The sequence below is a fragment of the Neltuma alba genome, unplaced genomic scaffold, assembly GCF_004799145.2.
Source record: "Neltuma alba isolate B1F8T4 unplaced genomic scaffold, ASM479914v2 tig00002374_pilon, whole genome shotgun sequence".
Taxonomy (NCBI): Eukaryota; Viridiplantae; Streptophyta; class Magnoliopsida; order Fabales; family Fabaceae; genus Neltuma; species Neltuma alba.
Window position 1 is genome coordinate 407,300 of NW_021632837.1, and position 23,180 is coordinate 430,479.

Sequence of the window (23,180 nt, forward strand, 5' to 3'; positions counted from 1 at the left end):
ATTTAATTTGCATGTAATAATGGTGCGTTATTAATACAAGACTCTTAATGTGCGTCTCCGCTGACACGGTCCTCTCACTTGGGCGGAATATGTTAAAGGGTAGCGGCTAGTATGATACAAAAAGTAAATGAAGAAAAGAATGTAGAGCACAGGTGAAAACATAGTACGTAAAAAGTATTGAAAGTAAGCTCAGGCAACTTGAGGGTGAGCCTTTTTCCTGGAGAAGATGCTAATGAGGGGAATCAAAGGGTTCTTCTTCTTCCTCCTGAGAGAAGGATGCCTCTCCAGCTTCTCAGGTCCCTGTGGGTGAATGACATGAGCTACAGAGGGAGGATTCGCAAATGTGACGTACCTTTTCTTTTGAAACTCCACCCTCTCCTGCTCCGACTTGCTCATGTTTTCAACAAACTTGACGTCTTCGATCTCGCATTCCACTGCATGCTTCTCCTCGTTCTCCCGTTGCTTCAACTGTCGGAGTTCTTGCTTCGTACGTTCCAGCTCTTCCTGCAGAGACGCCAGGCAATGCGCCATTAACATGCTTTCCTCTCTCGCCCTCTCCAGATTCTGCCTCGTCTCCTCTAGCTCTACTGCCACTCTTCCCAGCCTCGATGACTCTTCCATCCCATTTTCATTCCCTCCCCTCTGGAACTGCATTTATGTGCATCATAATCAGATTCTCATACTGGTTCTATTTTCAATAACCAGCACAGCAACAAACCAGATATTTTGACAGCCTCTCAGGGCTTCCTGCTACGTGATGTCATTGATAGATAAACTGACAATGTAAGACAATGATTATGGGGGTGAAGTGAAGTGTCAGAGTTGTTTCAATTTTTAGTTTAACTAGCACCTACCCCTGCACCGACAATTTTTATGCAGGACTATCTCATTTTTAATGATACGTATAGATCGATTTTGCAATTACATATTCCTAAAGAAGTGATGATAAAGCTACTCCTCATCACTCGCCCCGTCCTTCATTAAAAAACAGAATCAGAATGTTGAATTGATACAGTCACGAAAGCTAGGCAATTGAGATACAGTATGTTATGTCAAAAGAATTAAAAAAGAAAATGGAATTAAGTATTGTATAAAAATTCCTAAGCTGTGATTTATTATTTGTTCAGTGTCCCTGTCTTTATTCTGTCACCCGACATGACAAAAGGAAGCAGGAACATTCTAACACAAGCAAGCGTATCCTTGGACTGTTAACAGCTTTAACCACTTGAAGATTGCACCACCATGAAGCAAGCACAACACTGGAGAATTTTTCCCCCATACGAATTCTGGGGGCAAATAGATGGAAACAACAACAAACATCAACCCTCGGAAAGTCAGACTTGTCTATGAGCACCCAATGTACTTGCTCTGTTTTTTATTCATGACGCTGATTAGCAAAGAATTTGGTGGGCTGCACCAGCATATTAGCACAGGAAGGACTGTCTCGAACTAATATAACTCTCTGTTGATTAGAAGTAATTCATGTGAAATTATATATAGAGAATGAATTAAAATGAGAGCCAAAGGTTACAGGTCACTTGTTGATAAAAAGAACTACTGGGGCAATCCAGCATGCAGGGATACTTGAAGCTACTGGGAGGGCTAATGGGTTGTCGGAAGAAGAGAAAGACGAAAACCGTGCTATAAAAACATTCATAAATTAAAATATGTATGAGTGTGTGTGTGTGTGTGTGTGATGTACCAGGAGATGGATACAAAGAGAGAAAGAGAGAAGTGAGGACCTCTTTGAGCTGGGTGGCATAAAGTTCTTGCGCTAGGACTTTCTCACCGAACAGCGAAACAGCCTCTTTGACGGAACGGAATGGGGCTCTCGTATCAATCTCCGCCTTCTTCATCAACATCACTCCGTCTTCCTTGTTCATTGTCGATGCTACTGCTCGTGTGAATGTCCTTTTCTCGGTGTTGGTGTGAGACAGAGAAAGGTTGGTGACAAGCGTGAGTTCCTGGGATTGAAAAAAGAAATACCGAGGTTTGAGAGATTAATATGAAAGAAGAGCTTCGTTTCTTGGCGTCCACTTCACTAGAATTCTGTTGAATAAAAAGGCGGTGGGTAGATGCTGATGCCTGATGCTGTGGTAGTCATTGTCGGACTTAAATGAAATGGACTTTCAGTTAAACCTAATTGGACCCGGGCATGTAATTCCTCAGCAGGACGCGAGTCCTAAAAATTGCAAAAGTTGCATAGGGATGGAACTTTTTAGTTTCCGTTGCTTCTAAGAGTGAAAATGCCTCTGCTGTCGGGTGCTGCTGATTTACACAGCGGATTAATTCCCAACTTTGACTGGAAAAGTAACAAATAATTAACGAGTTATTGCATGAAATGTAAGGTGGTAGATGGACCGGCTATGTGGGGAACCAATCATGAGAATGTACAATATGATGAAGGGCAGAATGGAGACATTTTAGGATGATGGTAGAGTGGAGGCTAAAATCAGAGATGGTGCAGCATTTGGGACGGGTGGAGTTGGGGTGTAGGATATGACCGGGAGAAAGGAATAAGTGCGGAGTGTGGGTAATTAAACAGAGTGAGAACAAAAAAAAGGATTTGAAGAGGGATACTTTGCGTGGAGGGAGATTGATTACTGACATAAGCTAATAAGATACGGCCATGTCATCGTTCGTCTCTTATTTTATATTCGGGAATGGATTATGGAGTGAGCCGCACTTCTTTAATCTGGGCCTTCGCTTCATTCCGTTCCTGCTCAGTCCTCGCTTGGTCAGCTTTGGAAACTCACATCTGCCTTTCATTTTCACCCCTTGCCATCATCATCAACGTTCCAATACCGCCGTCTCAATCTATATATTCCACCATCCTCTTTACTCCCATAAAATATAAAAGTAGTAACACCAAGCTCTATCCTTTGTGATAACTTTAGCAGTTTATTTTCTTTTCAAGCTCCGCGCAAAGTTCAAAAGACACCTATATTTTCTCTTGAAATGCACCCCAATCATATAGCTCTCCACTAGTCTGATGTAAAGAGCAGCATATACGTATATAAGATTTTTAAAAGCAGACAGAATGTTATTCTTGTAGAATTGAATGAATATGTATTCAATATACATTATAAACATGTTAATCTCATAATCACAACACTTCATCTCATTGAAAAGCATCAATACATCCAAAATAACGATACATGCTCTTTCATTCTAATGACGGATCATCAGTAGTAGTTACCAAACAATGAAAAAAGAAACGTGGGTTGGAGATGTGCTTGATTGGTCATTGGCGTAGAACAAAAGGAATTTCTATTACAGAGCATATTTCAACTTGTTAATATTATTTTATTACTCAGTGACTAGTTAAGAGTCAACGTACGATCTTAAACTACAAAAATTTCCATTTACATTTGTTTTTTCTTTTTTTCCCCCATAAATGGCTCATCATCCCATTTCACCCACGGGTGTCGGTCAGAGCATCTGATCACATCCAGACAAAGCAGAGATGTTGGGGGGACAGTGTTGTCCGCCCCAAACCCCAAACTCCAACTTGACGGGAGCTTCGGCTTCATTACCTGGGCAGTGCTGCGACCAAAAAAAAAAAAAGAAGAAGAAAACTAAAAAAATTGAACGGTCCGCTACCGACCCCTTAAAAGTTCGATAACATTCGCCTTCACTCTCCCTAACCAGTAACTACTACTATGCTCTTCTTCTTCTTCGTTAAACCTTACATTCATCATACAAAGCATCCGCTACAATGTCTGTCGCTGCCATCTCTTCCCCTCCCCTGGCTGTTGGATCCTTTCTTCCACGATCTCCGTGGCGAACTGGGCCTCGATTCTCCATGGCCCTTCGATCTGATGCGGTCTCTGTTGCTCGCCTCCTGACCAAACTCAGACATGATTGTGCCACTCCTTTGCCTGTTCTTCAGCGCGTGGCCGACGCTATGTCACTTGCTATACGGACCGGCCTTGCCGCCGATGGTGCCTCTGGCCTCCCCATGATACCCACCTATGTTCACAATCTTCCCACTGGGTATCTTCCTCTCTAAGCCTCTCCCTATATTTCAGTGCCCCCATAGTCTTTATTTCTTTATCTCTTTATCTCCTTCAATTGTTAATTAAAATGTTGCTTATTCTGAAAGGACTGAGAAAGGATTGTTTTATGCTTTGGATGTCGGTGGATCAAACTTCCGTGTGCTGAGATTGCAATTGGGTGGAAAGGAAGATCGAGTGATTTCCACAGAATTTGATCAAGTATCCATACCTCAGAAGCTCATGTCTTGTACCTCTGAGGTCGGCCTTTGACGCTGTTCCTGCGTAAATGTTTGCTTATTTGTTTTGTGCCTTTCCGTAATGGAAATATCTGAGAGCACCTGCTGCTGCAGGAGCTTTTCGACTTCATTGCTTTAGGGTTGGCAAAATTTGCGCAGAAGCAGGGTGATGAGTTTCACGTCACACCGGGAAGAAAGAGGGAAGTTGGATTCACCTTTTCATTTCCTGTGAAGCAGACATCCATTGATTCTGGCATTTTGATCAAGTGGACCAAGGGTTTCGCAGTCTCTGGAACAGTATGCATTTCTTTTGTAAACCACCAATGTTAATTATTGTCTGTAATTTGGCGGTGCATTGTTTATTAGGTCAGTTCCTGACCTTAATTTGTCAATATGCTTGAGGATTTTTCTTTTGAATGCTCATTAGTACTCAACAATGCTTGAGCATAAGTTTTTTGAGTAAAATTATAATGCCATGGTCTTGAAAACACCAACGGATGTGTGTGAGTACGCTGACTCCATGATGGATTCCAACGTTGCTTGCTGGAGATATAGGGGGAGTAAAGGGATTCCTGGGCGGACAAGATGTGAACTGAAAACTAGTGGTAAAAGTTGAACCTGATTTCAGACTATGAAGAACGTGGCCTAATAGGAGCAATTAATATTGTAATTGGCTTTATGTAATGGTTGCAGAAATATATTTATCCAATACTAGCATGATGGAGAAAAGCTTGAACTCTTTACAGGCAGGAAGAGACGTGGTTGCTTGTCTAAACGAGGCTATGGAAAGGCAAGGACTAGACATGCGAGTTTCTGCTTTGGTACGTTATTCTTGTGCTTATCTTATGTAAACAGTTGCAATGATATGAGATTCTAGTTGATATCAAATAGGTGAATGATGCTGTGGGAACATTAGCTGGAGCAGTGTACTGGGACAATGATGTCACAGCTGCTGTCATTTTGGGTACTGGAACCAATGCTTGCTACATTGAGCGGATCGATGCCATTCCTAAGTTAAAGGGCTATCACTCTCCCTCTGGCCGAATGGTTAGTACCTTAATTACATTACATTCTTTATATGCTTTTCCAATATATTTTAATCTGACAAAAACATACCTTAATCCAGATCATCAGTACTGAATGGGGGGCTTTCTCAAATGGTCTCCCTTTAACTGAATACGATCGAGATATGGATGCAGCTAGCATCAATCCTGGTGAGCAGGTAAATCATACAACGATCTTCCGGTTTAACCTCAGTGTTGGCAGAGCAGCAATGAGAACGTTATCTCTTCATACTTAATGAACAGATTTTCGAGAAGACAATCTCAGGAATGTATCTAGGTGAAATTGCAAGAAGAGTGCTGTTGAAAATGGCTCAAGTGGGCGGTTTGTTTGGAAATTCTGTGCCACAAAAACTATCCAAGCCTTTTATAATTGGGTAACGATTGAATTTGCTGCAGTTAAGATTTAGAGTTAGATCATAGATTGATAAAGTTTTTTTTTTGGTTATTCTGCATTCATAGTTTTTACCTTTTCTTTGCATCTCTGTCTTGTTTGGGTTACACTCTATGTATTTGAATGAATCCAATAGGACCCCAGATCTATGTGCAATGCAGCGGGACCAATCCGATGATCTACAAGCTGTTGGATCGATCCTCTACGACATAGCAGGGGTAACTCGCAGTCTTGCTGACAAGTGACAATAGCAATTGTTATTGGATGTTCTCAATTTCCATAACCTTCTTCCCTTTTTTCAGATTGAGTCCGATTTATATGCAATGAAGACCGTTGTAGAGGTTTGTGACACTATTACAGAGCGTGGTGGGCGCTTAGCTGGTGCTGGAATTGTGGGGATTCTGTCTAAAATGGAACAGGATTCCAAAGGCATCGTCTTTGGGAAGAGAGCAGTTGTGGCTGTGGATGGGGGCTTATACGAAAATTATCCTCAATACAGAGCATACTTAAGAGACTCTGTCATGGAGCTTCTAGGAATTGAGAACTCTAACAATTTGGTAATAGAACATTCCAAAGATGGATCTGGCATAGGGGCTGCTCTTCTGGCTGCTTCAAATTCCATGTACAAGCACGATTCTTAGGAAAATGGATTTCGCTAATCTATCGTCAGCAGGGAACATATAGTACAGAGCAATAAATCAGTGTATTATTTTTGAATTCTAGTCTAATTTAATATTTTAGATAAAACTTTGCATCTTGCTGCTTCTCCCATGCGCCTGAGGTTCTCTACTAGCATGAAAATGAAGCTTCTATACGATCCCACTGACGTGAAGAAGCCTAGGAGGAGTGTGATCTTTCTCGTATCTAGTCATTTAAATGTTACGAAAACGGAAGACATTCAACATTGAAACGTTGAATAAGTAAAATAGTAATCATCCAGGAAAAAAAAAAAAAATCAATGCACCGGCGACAAGATTATCATGTACGCTCTAACATGATAAAATTCTTAATTCTGAATTAAAATTTAATTACTACCTTCGGTTTTAATTATAAAATCTCATTTGTAATTTACAAATGAGATCATATAAATAGGGCCGGAGGTAGTATTAAATTTTTGTTAAAATTAATTAAATTTAGATGTTTTGCTTTTGTATTTTTCCCAAACAATGAAAATATGGCAATATATAAAGTTTTATTTTGATATCTTAATTTTATAAGACATACTTTCAGTACTTTCATATTATCATTAGTTTTAATTACAAAAATTGTAACATTAAAATTTTAAATATTAAAAAAATCTTGCATAGTGACAACAAATTAAGTCTTATTTTTAAAATAATAATAATAGGTGCAGAAAACTACCATTTAAAAAAGCTAACAGTATTGGGGTTAAATGATTGAAAAAACATTTTTAAAAAAATAGAATCTCATATAAAGTTAGATGATCAAATGTGTGTATTTAAAAATGTTGTTTGTTAAAGATTATTAAAAGAAGTTCTTGCCCCCTTGGATTTTCATTGAAGATTTAATATGAAAACTTGAGAAACTATGCACTGATGTTTATACATGGATTTAATATTTTTTTTGTATATTGATTCAAATTGAACGAATCACGCCACATGATAGCATAACTTGATATAACTTTTACATTTTAAATTGATATATTGACATTTATCACTATTGAAACTGAACGCAGCCATGTACATGTGGATGAATGGGCTAAAATTAAGTCTCACCAAATATTTATGTTGTAATCATAATTATTAATAATAATTGCCGCATTATTCAAGATATTCTTGAAGAGTGGGGTCAAGAAAGAACAGCGAAATGATGTTTTTGTCAGCGTAGGTATTGAGGACGGTGATGTTTATAATTTATAATTCAGAGGCAATACTGGTGTCGGGACCCCCTCCGTTTTCTGATGATGATGATGATGGGCAACTTGAAGTTTCAATACACACACAAAATATTAATCCATGTCATTTGTAGCACAACACACGATCAAATACAACAAGAACAACTGAAATTAATTACGAAAACACACACACACACACACTCGCATCGTGCATGGTTATTGATTTTGTAGGGTAGAAGTACTGTGGGAGAACGGAGAAGGACAGGCGCACGGTACACACAGTGGAAAGAGAGCGCTTGAGCTCGAATATTTATTGAAGACAAGAGAGTTCTATTATATATAGAAGCTCGGAGCAGGTAACGATGAAGCTGAGGGAGTCGCGTATATAATAATCAAGGGCACTTGCGCCTGCCGCCGTGGGTGGTCATGTTGTAATAGCAGGGACACACTTCTTGGTTGCCGGCAGTGCCCGGTGGGACGCAGTTGCATCGCCGGCAGCAAGTCCCGCACGCCCTCTTGCACATCCTCTGCCGAGACGCTAAACGACACCTCGCACTGCATGCTCCTTTGCAGTCTGAAATTGATTCCCACACCACAACATATATCATGCCATCATCCTACACTGCTATTATTCTCTTCAACCAAACTCACAGAAGCACTTACCTATCTGCTGAAGCACGGATCCCGGCGTCTGCATAACGCTTTCCTGTACTGCTTGATCGGCGTCGACGAGGTCATGGAGAAGGAGAAGAGAGAGGAGAAGAGATGCCAGTAGAAGCTTTGAGAGAGCCATGGGTGAAATGCTCGTTTATGGTTGAGTGTGCGGAGAATGAGGGAAGCGGGTTGGCTATTTATAGGAGCAGCGGAGGAGGGAGTGCGGGTACATCACTATTCGCTTTGTTACTGTGGGACAAGAACCACTGGGATGGAGTGTAGGCGGAAGAAAAATGAAATTGGAAAGAGGTGGCAGTGACTGGTGAGGGAACATTTGGTAGCCAAAATCGGCTTTGGAAGCATCCAGAGGCAAAGCTGATAATAACTGATATACTTTTCTTTACGTGGTGGATGCCATCAAGTATCTAGAACGTCTTCCCATTTGCTCCTTCTCACAGTATCTCTCAGTTTCTGTTTTGAACAATGCGACACCTTGCATCCGTATCAATCATTAGACTCTACTCTTAAAAACGTTATCATCGATTTTGAACCAACCAACTGCCTACAACTCAAGAAGTTAGGCAGGCACGGTACTGATGATTGCCTTTGGCTGCCTTGGCCCTTTGATCGGGGCAAGCCATGGCATATTATTGTTGTTGATTATTAACAAATTATGTGGCACTTACTAATAACACACGTACGGAGAAGTTAAAGATGACATGGCCGGAGCAGGTGGGGATGAGCATGCCAAATGAGGGCGGTGCTTCGGCTTGAAGCTAATGCTCAAAAGTGTAAATGAATATGATGAGACAGGAAGACAGACATCTTGCGGCGAGATAGGCTTTGCAAGAGCTGCTGAAAGCGAATGGATCAGACGGATGCAATGGAGGAGGACTGTGTTGAGAATAATGCGTTTTTGTGGAGGAGGAAGCCCACCATGGCGCTGCCACAGCTGTCATTTGCTCATACATACCAAATATTCCAGGACAGAGCAGGCCGAGCTGGACTTAGAGGACGACTCATCAGCCAACCACATTAAGAATGCAACCTAGGCTTTCCTAGAGTGTTAGATCCTAATCATATTCATATTACTTGAAAATGAAAGCGTGTCAATCCAGTTCCACGTCATCATGTCCTGCAATTAACATTGGTGCTAAAGGCGCAAATAATTGTGTGTTAGTTTCCGATCCAAAAAAATTAAAAATTGTGTTGGTTTGCCGAGAAGCCATTGGGATTAAGGGGAAAGGTTACTGGCTCCTGGAATCGGGATCAGAGTGGGGGTCCGTGTTTGTCTGTGATTGGCCGTCACGCTCACCTCGAAAACAACCAATAATGGAAAACCAAGTGGGTTCTCGCGGTGTCAGTGAATTCCTTCAATCAATGCTTGGCCGAGGCTGATGTGCCAAAAGCATCCCCCTCCCTGTTATATTGGTGGTACAATGCAAGCTCGGCCCGTCACTAACTCTCTAAAATTTAATTTTACTGTTTAAAAATTAAAACCAATAATTTTAGCCCTTGAAATTTCAAACAAATAATTTCAATTCTTAAAATTTAATCTTATTTTGGGTTTAACCTTGTTTTAAGAATAAAAAATTTTAATCAGATCAGAATAAGATTAAATTTCAAGAAAAAGACTAATAGTTTTCAATCTTAAGAATTAAAATAAAAACAAAGTCAAATTTAAAAAATTATTGGTTTTAAATTTTAAAGAGAAGGACTAAAATGATGTAAAATTTTAAAGACTAAAAATAGTATTAACTTTTATTTTATAAATAATGTTGGAGATCATTATATTCAAAGTTGAGTTCGTGCACTCCTTGATTTTAAGAATCAGGATTAAATCTTCTGTATATTAATAATATACAATAACACATTTAATTAAACTTTGTTTAAAAAAAAAACTATCCACGGCAGTATGATACAAATATATTCGTACAAAATGAGTGGAAAAAAAAAGACTCTCACAAAATTTAAAATTTAAAATAATGCAGATAACGTGAGGTGAAGAAATGATTTTTTTTTTTTCCAGTTCCGAAATCTCCCACATTACTCTGTAATCAACAGTTGGCTCGTCTACAAGAAATAGGAAACTCGTCTAAATGTTTGGGAGTCGAAACCACGTACGAGAATGAGAGAAAAGCTAGCGAGAGTGCAACAATTTGCGTTGCGAGTCAACATATATGAGCTTGCAGAGAATCGTCGTTAAAAACGCTGATTCGCCAGACCGGCGGAATCATTAATCACAATCATAATCATTGCGAACACCAAGCTGATTTTCAATAAAATAACGTTAAGTCTGGTAAGATATTCAGTCTGGAATATGATTTACATGGTAACTTTCAATGTATTTTACATAAATCAACAAAAAAAAATCTTAAATTTTATTAACTCTAATTTAAAATTCAACAATTTTTTAATTTTATTTATATTTAATATATATTATACCTCATATAAATAAAGTTGACATAATAATAAATGAAGGATAAAATTATATATGTATATAAATTTTTTTCCTAAATATCCTATAAATAGGATTAAAAAATGTCTTCTTTTTTTTCCTATCATATAAATAGGACCAGAAGAAAATGTGTATACATGCACATGCTCTTTTTTGAACGCTCAATGGATACCAGGTAACCAAAAAAAGAAAATATATGCTCGGTTTCACATTAAAAACTTTTTACTTCTAATTTTAGCAGTTTTCATTAAGGACAAGCAGACAAGCCAAGCTAGCCATTCCATTTTTTCCAAAAATAGAAAATTAGGCTAAGATAATCCACGATCGCACTTCAGAAAAGCATATTGTCAAAACGTTAACATAAATCACAATTCACTACGGTCATAACTAATAATCAGAATACCATTCCGAATTCTCCTCAGAATTGACAATCACAACTTCATAATTCACATGTTTTTCTAAACGAGGAGGGAGGGAGGGAGAGAGATCAATTATGAAAAAGCGGTCGGTGACGATTTTTTTTTTTTTGGTATAGAATTTTTGGAAAGGGGTTGGGCTCACCCACGATCCAAGGGCAGAGCAAAAATCTCCCTTCCTCCTAGGTCATACTAATGTTGGGCATGGCGAGCCGTCAATTACCCTCAGGTGTTTACCTAGGCACCTAGGAGCTAGGATGCCTCTCCAAGTGCCGCGACTGGAACCACAACAAAGTGGTACTCCCCAGGGATCGAACACATGCCAACTTGGTCATATGTCTCACCCCTTCACCGGTTGAACCCACGGACGATGGGTCGGTCGTGACGAAATTAGGATCACGGAGAAGTGTTTTGCAAAAGCCACCACAAAAAAAAAAAAAAAAAACGGAGAGAAAGGGGTGGGGAGGCGGAGATGTTAAAAAAAAGGGCCCCACGTTTCAGCCCACTGAATATGTGGACCAGTGGGGCTGATTTTTAGCAGCCCAACTCACTTATTCGTTGCTTCAGGCTAGGCGGAGCTAACCGGTATTACTAAATAATTTGGTTGTAGCAAAAAACTTTATAATTTGGTGCTCAATCCCTTTGACAACTGCGAATCAGTAATGTTCTGTGTTCATGGTTGAAAAATTACGTTCCTTTTTCATTTTACGTTCGTTGGCGGGAATTTCTTTGGAAGAGAAAGGCAGATTATTAGTTTATGATCGTCCGGTATACTCAAATTTATACTATTCTTTTATGTTTTATGCTTTCTGCGGCAATATTACCATATTTATGATACTTCTGATATAACAAGTAAACATTTTTCTGAACACTAAGTAATTACTTCTATTAAACGTTAGAGCAGATTAAACTTGTAAATTTTAATAGGACACACATAATATTAAAATAAGTGTTTTTAAAAAGGAAAAAAATTTGGCAAAAAAAAAACGACAAAAATGATTTAATCTCACTCTTGATGCTTGAAAGTGTGTCATCATTTTTCGGTCTCCAGAGAGAGCCGCACATGTTTATACATTTCGCGACAATTTTTGCAACAGACTAAAACCCGACGGCGGTGTACTTGAAGCCTGATAGAGTGATGGTGATAGGACATTGTTTTGGGCTAACTCGTAACGCTGAACTGATTAAAACCCAAGTCTCGCACTACATCGAACCAGCCCAAGCCATTTCAAACTTTAAAAACCTGAGAGTTGAGTGGTGAAATCCCGGGGTTCTGAATTCGGATTTCGGATTCACTTGCAAAACCCTCTGCTTCTCCCTCCTCCCTTTGCGCCTTTTATCCTCGTTTGATTTTCCTGAGAAATGCCTCCAGAAGATTCAACGGCCGTGAAGGTTGAGAATCAAGAAGAGGAAGAGGACAAGAAGAGTTTGGGTTCCAAAAAGGCCATCAAGGCCACGATTGCAAATGCGAAGCCCCACACCAAGACTGCAAAAGTGAAGAAGGAGGAACCTGAAGCAGATGATTCTCCAATACCCGTTAAGGCTGCTAGTTCCGCGTCTCGCTCCAAGCAACCTAAAGTCAAAAAGGAAGAGCCTGAAGACAGCGCCGACGACGATGACATTCCACTTGCCAAACGGAGCTCCACAGTGAGCCTCAAAAAGGTTTGTCGACCTTTCTCTTTTAAAACGCAAAAAAGGGGCCTTAATCATCCTCTTAATTGTTCATCTTCCGTGCCCCCGCTAAGTGTAAAATATTTGCTCTGTATAATGGATGGAGTTCTATGTTCTGGTTCATCAAAGGTTTGTATCACCAAGCCAAATTAAAATTAATGGATGTGACTGTTTGGGGCAAAAGGAACCGAAGAAGAAGAATAAGATAAAAGAGGAAGGGAAGAAGAAAGGTGAGCCTGCTAGCGAGCAGAAGAAACAAAGGAAGGTCTACGATTTACCTGGGCAGAAACGGGATCCGCCGGAAGAGGTGTGCCGTTGCTTTCATGTTTTAGCTCATTCCAACTTTGTCGCGCAGAGGCTTGAGTGATGATTACTTTTTTTTTTTTTTAATTACAAATATTTCAGAAAGACCCCCTGAGGATTTTTTACGAAACTCTGTACAAGCAAGCTCCCGATAGCGAAATGGCACAGCTGTGGTGAGCTTTTCTGCCCATCTCCATTTTTACAGCATGTTGAAAAATAAAAATTTAACTGTTGTGTTGGAGGTTGGAGGAAGCTATTTTGAATGCTTTGTTTCTTCTATTTTCTTCATCAGTTGAAAAGACTAATGATTTGTCTTTCGACTATGTGGGATAAAGGGGTAGCCTTTATGATTGGCCTTGGGTCCGCGGAGAATAACACTATAGAGTCAGTATGATAAGAGATTAAGAGCCTTTGAAACGCTTGCGTCTGTGAGTGAGGAGTAGGCATTTAGATGAATGACTAACAAACTTTGACAGAAGGATTATCATGCTTCGTGTAATTTGGTGATATGTTTGACCATCATTAAGCATATGCCTGGAATAAAGTATCATTGCAACTTTCAAAGCACATATCAGCATTTGTGAGCTAAATTTCATTGTAACAAGGTGTTCACAGATATTAATAGGCCGCCATAGCTTGAGGCTCTACAGCATGGTTCTTGGTGCTATGCTACATGGTCTTGCAACTCTGTTGTAGCTCCTCTATAGTTGTAGCTCTTGAGCTACAGGACTATATGGTAACGACAGTCCTATACTTTGCATAGGCTGTCGTCGGAGATTCACTCAACCCATCCCTGACCTTGAGTGATTGATAGTTTATGATTCAGTATAGCTTAGCAGGGATTTGACTAGAAAAATTTGAATCTTCTGATGCCACTGGCCCCATCTCATTGAAAGATATTGACTTAAGCAATGAGTGATCAATTGGCAAGGCGGACAGCAAGCTAAAATACGAAACTCTTGATATAGTTGATGAACAATGAAAAACTCAAGATGAAGAGGAAATTGAGATTGCCTAGAATGATAAACATTGATGATGTTAGGATGTTTATATGTGATGAAGAGGAATTGATGTAGATATCTCAAGATAAAGCTCAGATTCAATAGACATTGATGGCTTTGATTATCTAAGTCCTTGTTAGGATTCTTAGCTGATATTGTGTTGTTATTTTCTTAATTATTTTTTTAATGTGAGTTTGGTTTTCAATACACATTTTATTTATCGGAAACTGTGTTGTTTATATATTTTAGTGCTGTGCTTTAATATAGCTGGCACAACACTTTGCACTATACACTACAGCATTTGGGAGGGTTTTGTGCTACAAGTGTTCTACCTATATCAATGTTTTGACCATGTTGATTGTCTTAGTGACTTTCAAATCAAGGGTTAAATGGGCAGTGTGATCTCATGAGGTAAAAGCATTGGTCTAACTTTTCATATTTTCTTGCCAATCATGTTGGATTTGCATGTGTAATATGATACCCTTAATATTTCAATTCTTAGCCTTGCAATGGATTGATTTAAAATTCAGAGATCAGATCTATCTCTTCTTCATTGCTAGTATGGGAACCATGATTCTTGTGTTGTTGTTCCTATCTGATTAAGTAATTAGGTGAGTTCATGGCATTGGAGTTGTGATATGCTGAGTTTACATCCATCTGGACTCATCGCTAGCGATTCAACTGGCCCAATTTGATAGTTAAAAATAGTCTGGTTAGACACGAGCCCTTAATATATGAGACCGAATGTTTAAGTTTTCAAGTTTCACGTTCTTTATAAGTTTTCTTTTTTCTTTTTCTTTTTTTTTTTGGGGTTTTGTGGGGTTTCTTGTTGTATTTATTTAATATATTTGTTTTAAATTTGTCTAGAGTTATTCATTAAAGAATTATTGAAGTAATGCATTCTGAACTTCAGAAGAAATTTGTAGATATTCTCATTACCTGATGGCATAAAAAATGACTAATATTACCCGTAGACCAAGTTTGCTGCAATTTTACGTCTTTGAATCTTCAGCTTCAGTTACTTCTGCAATTTTTGTTTGAAATTTCAATTATTATACCAAAGTTGTAGATCTTATCTACCATAGATATTAAGGAATGTAAGATGATTATATGCGAATGGTTCCTTAATGCGCGTTTGAAATTGGATGAAGGGGAAGACGCTGTTTGACTGTTACCCTAGCTAGTAATGCAAGATATCTCCCGCAAGTGTGCTTCTTTTATCGTTTCTTTTCTTTGTTTTTAGGGAGAGTAGTCCACAAGGTTATCCTTTACTAGCTTCTGGATAATTAATTTGTTTTGCCGGTATAACGCTTGGAATGAACAGTGCCCTTAATGGATATGTATCGGTGCTGTTGCTCAGTGTAGTTGATCTGAACGGTTTCTTGTTGAAACTTTTGATATCTATCTTATGGTATAGTTGCTACTATTGTGGGAGAGGAAAAAGGACCATAATAATAGAGTGTAACTGCAGGATGATGGAATCTGGTTTGCTTCCTGAGGAATTGGCAATGAAAGTGTATGAAAAGAAGCAAAAGAAAGGTTTGCAGAGCAAGTTGAGTTCGCCATTGAAGGCAGCAACTTCAGTGAAGAGCCGCAGCCAATCCGTAACAGTGAAGAAGAAAACACGATCCACCCCTGTGCCTTGTGTAGTAAATAAGAAAGCGGCCTCCACACAGAAGCAATCCAAGAAGCGGAAAGTGAAGGATGACTCTGACACTGACTCTGACTCCGGCGACGAGCTTATATTACCCAAAGCCAAGAAAAGGAAAGAGGCCTAGTTGTTCCGGTAATTGGCATGTTGACGAAACTTTTCTCTTACATTCGATTTAAATCTTAGACAATTGTAATGTGATTGACACTATGGTTTTATATCTGCGAATGGGGTTGACCACTTTCTTAGATAAATCTCTCCATGCGGCAGTCAGGAAAATTTTAAAAGAAATAAAATATGATTCTTTTTAATTAATTAATTATCTAACCTAAATGTTAAGTAAAGTACTAACTTTGGGTTTAATATAATAATTAGTTGGGTAATTTAAAGAGAATAAGAAAATTAGTTAATATAATTATTTGTAATAAATAGGTATTATCTTTTTTAAAATATCTTTATTAATCAAATATATTATTGGCTAAAATAATTATTATTATAAGCATTATTTTTGAAAAAAATAGGTAAATATGAGAGATAAAGTAGATTAAGATTTTATATTTAAGAGCAAAATAAAAGTCAAATAAGATATTGTATTAAAGACTGGAGGTAGTACTTATAGATAATGTAATTTATAATTGGTTTTAATCATATATGATGGATTTTGTGATGTTAAACTAAATAAGTAACATTAGAGTTCCAAGAATTGAACCGGCTAGTGGTAGGTTCGGTCTAGGCATTAAACCAGTCAAGAGTTGTACCGGTATTGAATTGGTAGAAATTGTTGTGAGCCGGTTTAAATGATTATGTTGTTATTGGTCTTTTTTTTTTCCATTTAGCTTCTAATATTTCAATCACTATAAATTTTAATGAATTTTAGTAATAATCTTGATACCAATGATTATTAATTTTAATTATTAATGAATTGTAAAGATCAAAATTTTTAATATTATTATATTTTGTTATTGTTACAATCAAACTATTGTTATATTTTTTTATATTTTGTTAGTAGTGATTATTAATGTTGTTATTTTTCATTATTTTTAATTAAATTATTATATTTTAATATGACTGGTTTGACCTGGTCTGACTCCTGAATTACCATCTCAAGCGATTTAATGTCTATCTAGTAGTATTTTGTTTCTTGGATTTCAATGTCCTGCTGCTTCAACAGCCGCCGTTAGGGCTTTAAGAGGGTGCTGTATGGGGATTGCGCGGCATCTGCATTCTCTCGTTTTCTTGGAAGTCATTAAGTCAATACGTTTGTTTTCTGTCTTTCTTTGTTTGGTTTGGTATATAATTTAATTTGACTTACTAATAAATAAAGCATTCTTTGTTATTTGTTGATTTGAAGTTTTAGTTTGGGAAACTTAAATTTCATAATTTCTGATTACCAGGTTAATATGTATATTTTGAAACGTATGATGGTTTTGAAAATTTAAAATGAAATAAAAATATTTTTCAAAGCTAAATATTAATTTAAAGGAAAAATTTTGTGGTGTTTTAAACTTTTGTTCGAGGTTCTCCTAATCTCCTCTGATGGATTCATATATAATTTTTTTAATTAATGTAAAATATAGCTGCTTCTTTTTAGTTGTGTTCATCAATTTATCAACTTCTTCGAAATTTATGTGACCTACGAAACCTTAAGATGTGTATCTATACTTCTCTGTCAAGCGAGTACCAATTTCACGAAGATTATTTCAGCCAGTAAGAATTTCGTCATTAATTCAAGAAGTTATAAATTTAAATGCCGCCGCAAATGTGAGAATTTTTAAATGTACGATTTATAAACATCGACGTAAATATTGATGAGCTTTCAAGTTTTAGTTCAGCTAAATTTTCACATGTCCAATAAAACGCAACACCAGTTTGAATATATACTAGTTGTTAGTTTATCACTATCACGTGGTATAGTATGATGGCATAAGACAAGTTAGTTAATCAAAAAATCAGTTCATTACAAAATTAAAAAAAAGTAATGAATCCTTTAAACATTTTAAGCATAAGTGTGAAGACGAGCCACGTGTATGAATATATAACAAGTCATAAATTATACTCTTCCGGTCCTTAATATAAGACCTATTTAACTAATTTGATTAGATTAAGAAAGTTAGGTAAGCTGGTAAATTATAATAAATATGACATGTTTTTCCTAAAACACCATAATCATCTTTTCAATACCTCCCCTTCATCTTCTACTTGATTATGGCTGAGGAAGTATCCATAAAGGTAATTTAGAAAGTATTGATAAGTATGAGAAATAGGTTTTATATTTAGGACCAAAACCAACTCAATAATTAGGTCCTACATTAAGAACCAGAGGAGTATATTGTTGCGACAATTTACGAGTTGAATATTTGCACTCTTTTCTTGAGTGCGAGAGCATCACATGAGTACAAGAATATATGCAATTCTGCTTTGCAAATTCGAACGACAAAGACAAATACAAAGTAACGAGATGGGTGCATATCCTTTGTACGGTATGTATGGTCGTCATATCGTATCATTTAGTCAATGCGTACATAGTCTATTTTTCCTCAAGTGTAGTGCATTGTAGCTTTTTCCCCGCTATATTATGAAGGGGAAATCATTTATTGATATTTCAATTCTTAAAAAGACCCCTCTGATGCCTTTTTTTAAAAAAAGAAATAAGAAAAAGGTATTATTTTATTTATACAATCAATGATCATCAATACATGAGATTTGGCGTCCATACGGCATTTTGTTTGTTAAGGGGTCCAAACGTGCAAAATTGCCGAGAAATCAGCACAAAGATTGGGCTCGTATGGGTGGCATGAGATCATCGGTGTAGGAATTGGGATTACAAAAGATATCACGCTAACTAAAAATTCTGGGCGCATAAAACCTAAGACAGGAATATTTGAACAAACTCGTGTCTTTCTAACAAAACCACTTTTGAAATTTTAATCCTGTGATCCGCTAGAGTAGTTTTTATCACTAATCATTACTCCTCCGGTCCTAATTATAAGACCCAATTGACTTATTTGATGAGATTAAGGAAGTAAGTTAAGTTGGTTATTTATAATAAATAAGTGTTGTCATTCCTAAAATATCCTTACTAATTAAGTATATTGGCTAAACTATCATTATTAGAAGGATTATCTGGAAAAAAATACATAAATATAAGAGACAAAATGGATTGAGTCTTATAATTAGGACCAAATAAAAAGTCAAATTGGGTCTTATAATAAGGACCGGAGGAGTATTTTATTTGGCCTCGGTGACCAAAATTGAGCGCGCACTCTTCCTCTTATCCACCACAAGCAATTTCCCTATATTTTCGCTCGATTTCAAAGTTGATATCGATTTTAGGCAGCTCATCATTCCAATCACATAAATCACTTCCCTAATTTCCTTTCTTCTTTTGTTTGACCAGCGAATATTACTGGGTAATTATTTTTGTTGAACTGATGAAATTTCAGTTTAACGCTGATGATAGCTTCCCATGTCACCACGCTTTACCTCCTTCTCTGGACAATCTGTGGTTCATGAAGACGATAAATGAGCAAATAAAATATCCTAACAACCAGACTAATTATTATTAAAATAAATAAACAAAAAAAGTTATATAGATGTTGAATAAAAACCATTAAACCATGGAAGCACGGATAAAACAGAATGGGAAGAAGAGTTCGAGTGAGGCCTCAAGGGCTCGATCGAATATAAAAAGGTAAATGTGTTACTTGCGGATATTTACACACTGAGTGAATATATATATATACTCATCAGTCGATCTAATTGTTAAGTTAATTTTAATCTTAAATATAAGAATTATTTTTATATTTATTAATTTTTTTAAATATACACGTGTGGTAAAAGAAAAGTTAAAAAGAAAGAAGAAGTGAAAGATGCGGTACTTGGTTAGCAACAGAAGGAATGAGGATTGATTTGAGAATGGAAGAAAAAGAATTCGGGGTCTGAGAGTCCAAGGATCCAAGTGGACGCAGAAGAGGCTTTACCATATAAAGCTCTATATAAACCCTAGTGAGCCTCAATCTTTCCCTCCTTGACACGTGTCAGATGATTCCGCCTCGCCCTGTTTTGCCCTTTCCTTTTTTATTTTTAGTTTTGCGACTCTCTTCGTCTCCTTCCCTCCCTCACCCTACCCCCAACACATCACTCCCCTTTTTCTCTCTCATCTCAACCCTCTCATCCAATCCCCTCCCCCTCCCTTCCCCTCTCTCCGTATTATCTATCCCAGAGTGCTCTGAAGCTCCTCTGTTTCTGCGGATACTTGGACCAGCTCTGGATTGCGAGCGACAGAGCAAAACAACGCATTGGCAATTCCCCTCGATTCCCAACTCTGCCTCTACCATGTTAACTCCCGAGGAGATTCAAGTTCTTGAAATCCTTGCTCGCCTGCCGCAACTAGTCTTTGAATCTGAGGTCCCTTCTTTGTTACCATCCGCCTGGGGCTGTAGGAGGAGGAGATCTGCAATTGACCTTCCCTCTTATCAGTCCCATTCTCTCCGTCTCCGTCTTCGAGTGTCTAAAACGCCGTCGCCGTCGCATCCCGCTACTAAAGATGGTGTTGCTCAGACATCCGACACCGATAGTTTACCGGTGGTCAAGGCTAATGCTCCTAGTCCTGCTACCCCTCTTTCGTTTTCTCCCAGCGAATCTGACGAGAAGCCCGTCGTCTTGAAAAAGAAACAATCCCGGAAAAGGGTATGTTTTGCTGCCTTGCTCTCGTCTTTTCACCTTCATTAATTATCTCACTCTGCTCTCTTATGGCTTCTTCGTGAGTTTTTCCTCCTCTATTTGCTCTGATGTAACGGGATTTTGCCGATCCTGTGCTTTCGATTCTTCGAATGCCTTTTTTTTTTTTTAAAACAAAAAAACTCTGTTTTATATAATTATGTATAATAATTTACTTATGCTTATTCATCTCTTCGTTATCCAATTTTTGAACTTTTGTTGTTATTAAAATCTGTAGAAGAGAGACGACCTTTTGAGGACGATAGAAGAATTGACGAAAAGCAAACAATTACTTCTAGGGGTAAGTTTTTTCCCCGTCATTTACTCTGCCCGGAGTGACAGACGTAGCGTTTAGTTTTAGTTCTAAAAGATAGGTGCCGTATCTGGTTTTCTTGCTTACTGTTTGATCTGTGAAATTCAAATAGGAGATAGATAATGTGAAACGTTATCACGACGATCTGAAAGCCCACAATTTGAAGCTGAAAGCACGGCAAGAAGAGGTAGTCAATTCTTTTCCTTTCTTTTTTGCCCCTCCATATTATTCCTTTTCCTCCCCTTCCATAATGCTTATCCTTCTTTTTTCTGCTCCTTTAGTTTGAGTTTCTTTCCTTTTCTTTTGTTTTTTTTTTTAATCCCTGAGTTTTATGTTACTTTATCGCTGGCTCTATCTGATGTACGTCTAAACCATGTTGAATTGTTTTTTCCCAAACAGTTGAGTGTTGGTCGTCAAAAGGAGAATTCCTCTATGAACATGGGCTTGCAAGGAGCCAATGCCTCGGGGAACTCGCCTTCCATGGCTGAAAATAGAGATCCTGATCAGCGTCATCACGATGGGCAGCGAATCGCCTGCCAAGCGGGCGAGTCTTGTCAACCAACGACGTCGTTGCCGTCAACTAGTGGATCAGGCATCGTTCCGTTTGGAATTCCTGATCTGAACGTCTACCCCGACGACACAATCCCAGTTGATTCTTCTCAACCCTTTGAGCTAAGTTTGGCTAACAAGCAACTCTCTAGGTTCATGGCAGCTCAGGCGAGGCAGAAGAGGATCATGATTAAAAGGGTTAAGAATTTCATGGGAACCAGTAAACCACGTTCCTCTAGTAGATGAGTAGATGAGTTTTCCCTTTCTATTATTAAAATTATTATTATTTCCTTATCCCATTTGTGGGTTTTACAGTTTTGCCCTTAAGTGGTATATGGCTTGATGCGGAAGAAATTGTTCTCATTCTCGTGATACTGATATATTTGATAGGATCGCGACTCGCAAAAATTGTAGAATAGAGTTATCTGCGGAATATTTTGTTGGATACGTGATGTGCTGGTGATAAATGATCTATTTAAAAATAGTATGTTAATATTTTAAATCTTCTTTGAGCTTAAAGTTCACGGTAATTATTAGCTATAGTACCTATTTGTTATAAGGAAAAAAAAAAAGGAACAGAAAAATGTGTAAGCAGAAGGGTGCCAAAAAAAAAATTGTCGGATGCCACGGATTGAGTTAGAAAAAAAAAGAGGGCCTCTGTGTTTAAAAGTAGAAGGATTTGGCCCTGATCAATGATTATCTTTGTCAACAAAGGTGTATAAGTGTATTCGCCCATAGGAGAAAAAACCGTTAATAGAATAAGGGGTCAACATCCTGGGCACTAATTGGCCACGTGGGCAGACTTGAATTGTGAGACTTTGGTGGATTGAATTCCACAGGGGTGAAGCAGCCCCGTCTCTCCTCCAACGAAGCCGACTCTTCCCGGAAAGCAGTAATCCCCCGCGGAGAAATTCGTGGTGTGTCAATTTAATGGGAGGGCAGATCAGCAAAATAGGCATGCGCCGACTCCCTGATCCGGCACTGTTTATCCCGCTCCGAGGCAATGATTGCGGGACCCGGATTTGCACTGGCTCTTCACGCCAATATCAGATTCAGATCCCCGCGCTTCCATTTACCACATCAGCACATGAAAGATCAAGGCATGTCATTTACCTACTTAAGCTTATATATTTAACAACCAGAGTTAGTTAAATGGCCAGGTTAAGACAAACATATCTCCAGGTCATCGTCCTTCACACAATGAAACGTTGTTGTTATGGCCCTGTTGCATCTGTTGAGTGGCTACGAATCATATGCAAAATCAACCTATAAAATATTATTCATTCAAAACTAACTTATATCATATCATCAAATTACAATTAAAACCATGGCAAGTATATAATTCTTAAAAATAACGTCCTGAGTGTACATTCACACGTAATTATGAACAAGAAATATATATAATTAAATCTTGAAGTGAATCATTTCACACTCTGTTGTCTCTAGTTAAATTGTAATTTCTATTCTGCTGGAACAAATTAATAAATTATGAGATATATTATCTACACTAACGAGTATACTTTTCTTTAAAGCGGCATGGACTAATAGATTAAATTTGTTCTACTTTCGCTGACCAGAATTTTCCTGCCAATAAATTTGTCAGGTGTTGTTTACCGACACTGAGGGCACTTTTTCTTATACAGTGTAAAATTGTCCGCATTGAAACCATATACATCTATGATTCATGTCACGATGCTCAACACACACACATATAAAGAAGAATCCGGCATCAAATTATTGACACGTTACTATATCAATATACTTTTTGATTCTAAATATAAGATTTATTTTATAGTGATTGGAAGAGTATAACATATGATTAACAGAGAATCCAAACCATGTGAAGCAGGAGAAGTGGAGTTTGGGTCAGAGCCCAACATGACTTCACCAGGCCCATTGTG

The 23,180-nt window shown here is 37.9% G+C and overlaps 5 protein-coding genes across 6 annotated transcripts; 3 read left to right on the forward strand and 2 right to left on the reverse strand.

Annotated features, from left to right (window-relative positions):
• LOC114722967 (WEB family protein At1g75720-like) lies at positions 1-1,973 on the reverse strand. The gene is made up of 2 exons (XM_028909091.1): positions 1,743-1,973; positions 1-648 (listed from the first exon to the last, which is right to left on the reverse strand). Exons 1-2 carry the CDS (start codon positions 1,881-1,883, stop codon positions 190-192), a joined length of 600 nt encoding a protein of 199 aa, XP_028764924.1. The 5' UTR covers positions 1,884-1,973; the 3' UTR covers positions 1-189.
• Positions 1,974-3,539: 1,566 nt separating this feature from the next.
• Positions 3,540-6,446, forward strand: LOC114723620 (hexokinase-2, chloroplastic-like). The gene is made up of 9 exons (XM_028909825.1): positions 3,540-3,996; positions 4,106-4,256; positions 4,349-4,531; positions 4,981-5,055; positions 5,126-5,281; positions 5,361-5,456; positions 5,542-5,672; positions 5,826-5,907; positions 5,992-6,446. Exons 1-9 carry the CDS (start codon positions 3,719-3,721, stop codon positions 6,328-6,330), a joined length of 1,491 nt encoding a protein of 496 aa, XP_028765658.1. The 5' UTR covers positions 3,540-3,718; the 3' UTR covers positions 6,331-6,446.
• A 1,177-nt stretch (positions 6,447-7,623) lies between these two features.
• Positions 7,624-8,363, reverse strand: LOC114723660 (snakin-2-like). The gene is made up of 2 exons (XM_028909883.1): positions 8,208-8,363; positions 7,624-8,118 (listed from the first exon to the last, which is right to left on the reverse strand). The coding sequence occupies exons 1-2, from the start codon at positions 8,335-8,337 to the stop codon at positions 7,937-7,939; spliced, it is 312 nt and encodes a 103-aa protein (XP_028765716.1). The 5' UTR covers positions 8,338-8,363; the 3' UTR covers positions 7,624-7,936.
• A 3,972-nt stretch (positions 8,364-12,335) lies between these two features.
• Positions 12,336-15,953, forward strand: LOC114723641 (protein IWS1 homolog A). Of its 2 annotated transcripts, none has more exons than XM_028909847.1 (4): positions 12,336-12,734; positions 12,850-13,050; positions 13,149-13,219; positions 15,519-15,953. In XM_028909847.1, the coding sequence occupies exons 1-4, from the start codon at positions 12,435-12,437 to the stop codon at positions 15,823-15,825; spliced, it is 879 nt and encodes a 292-aa protein (XP_028765680.1). In that variant the 5' UTR covers positions 12,336-12,434; the 3' UTR covers positions 15,826-15,953. The 2 variants fall into 2 exon arrangements, with proteins under 2 accessions (XP_028765680.1, XP_028765690.1); XM_028909857.1 differs by having other exon boundaries at positions 12,928-13,050.
• Positions 15,954-19,839: 3,886 nt separating this feature from the next.
• Positions 19,840-21,783, forward strand: LOC114723631 (uncharacterized). Its single transcript, XM_028909837.1, has 4 exons — positions 19,840-20,387; positions 20,656-20,718; positions 20,843-20,917; positions 21,130-21,783. Exons 1-4 carry the CDS (start codon positions 20,034-20,036, stop codon positions 21,523-21,525), a joined length of 888 nt encoding a protein of 295 aa, XP_028765670.1. The 5' UTR covers positions 19,840-20,033; the 3' UTR covers positions 21,526-21,783.
• The last annotated feature ends 1,397 nt before the right edge of the window (positions 21,784-23,180 follow it).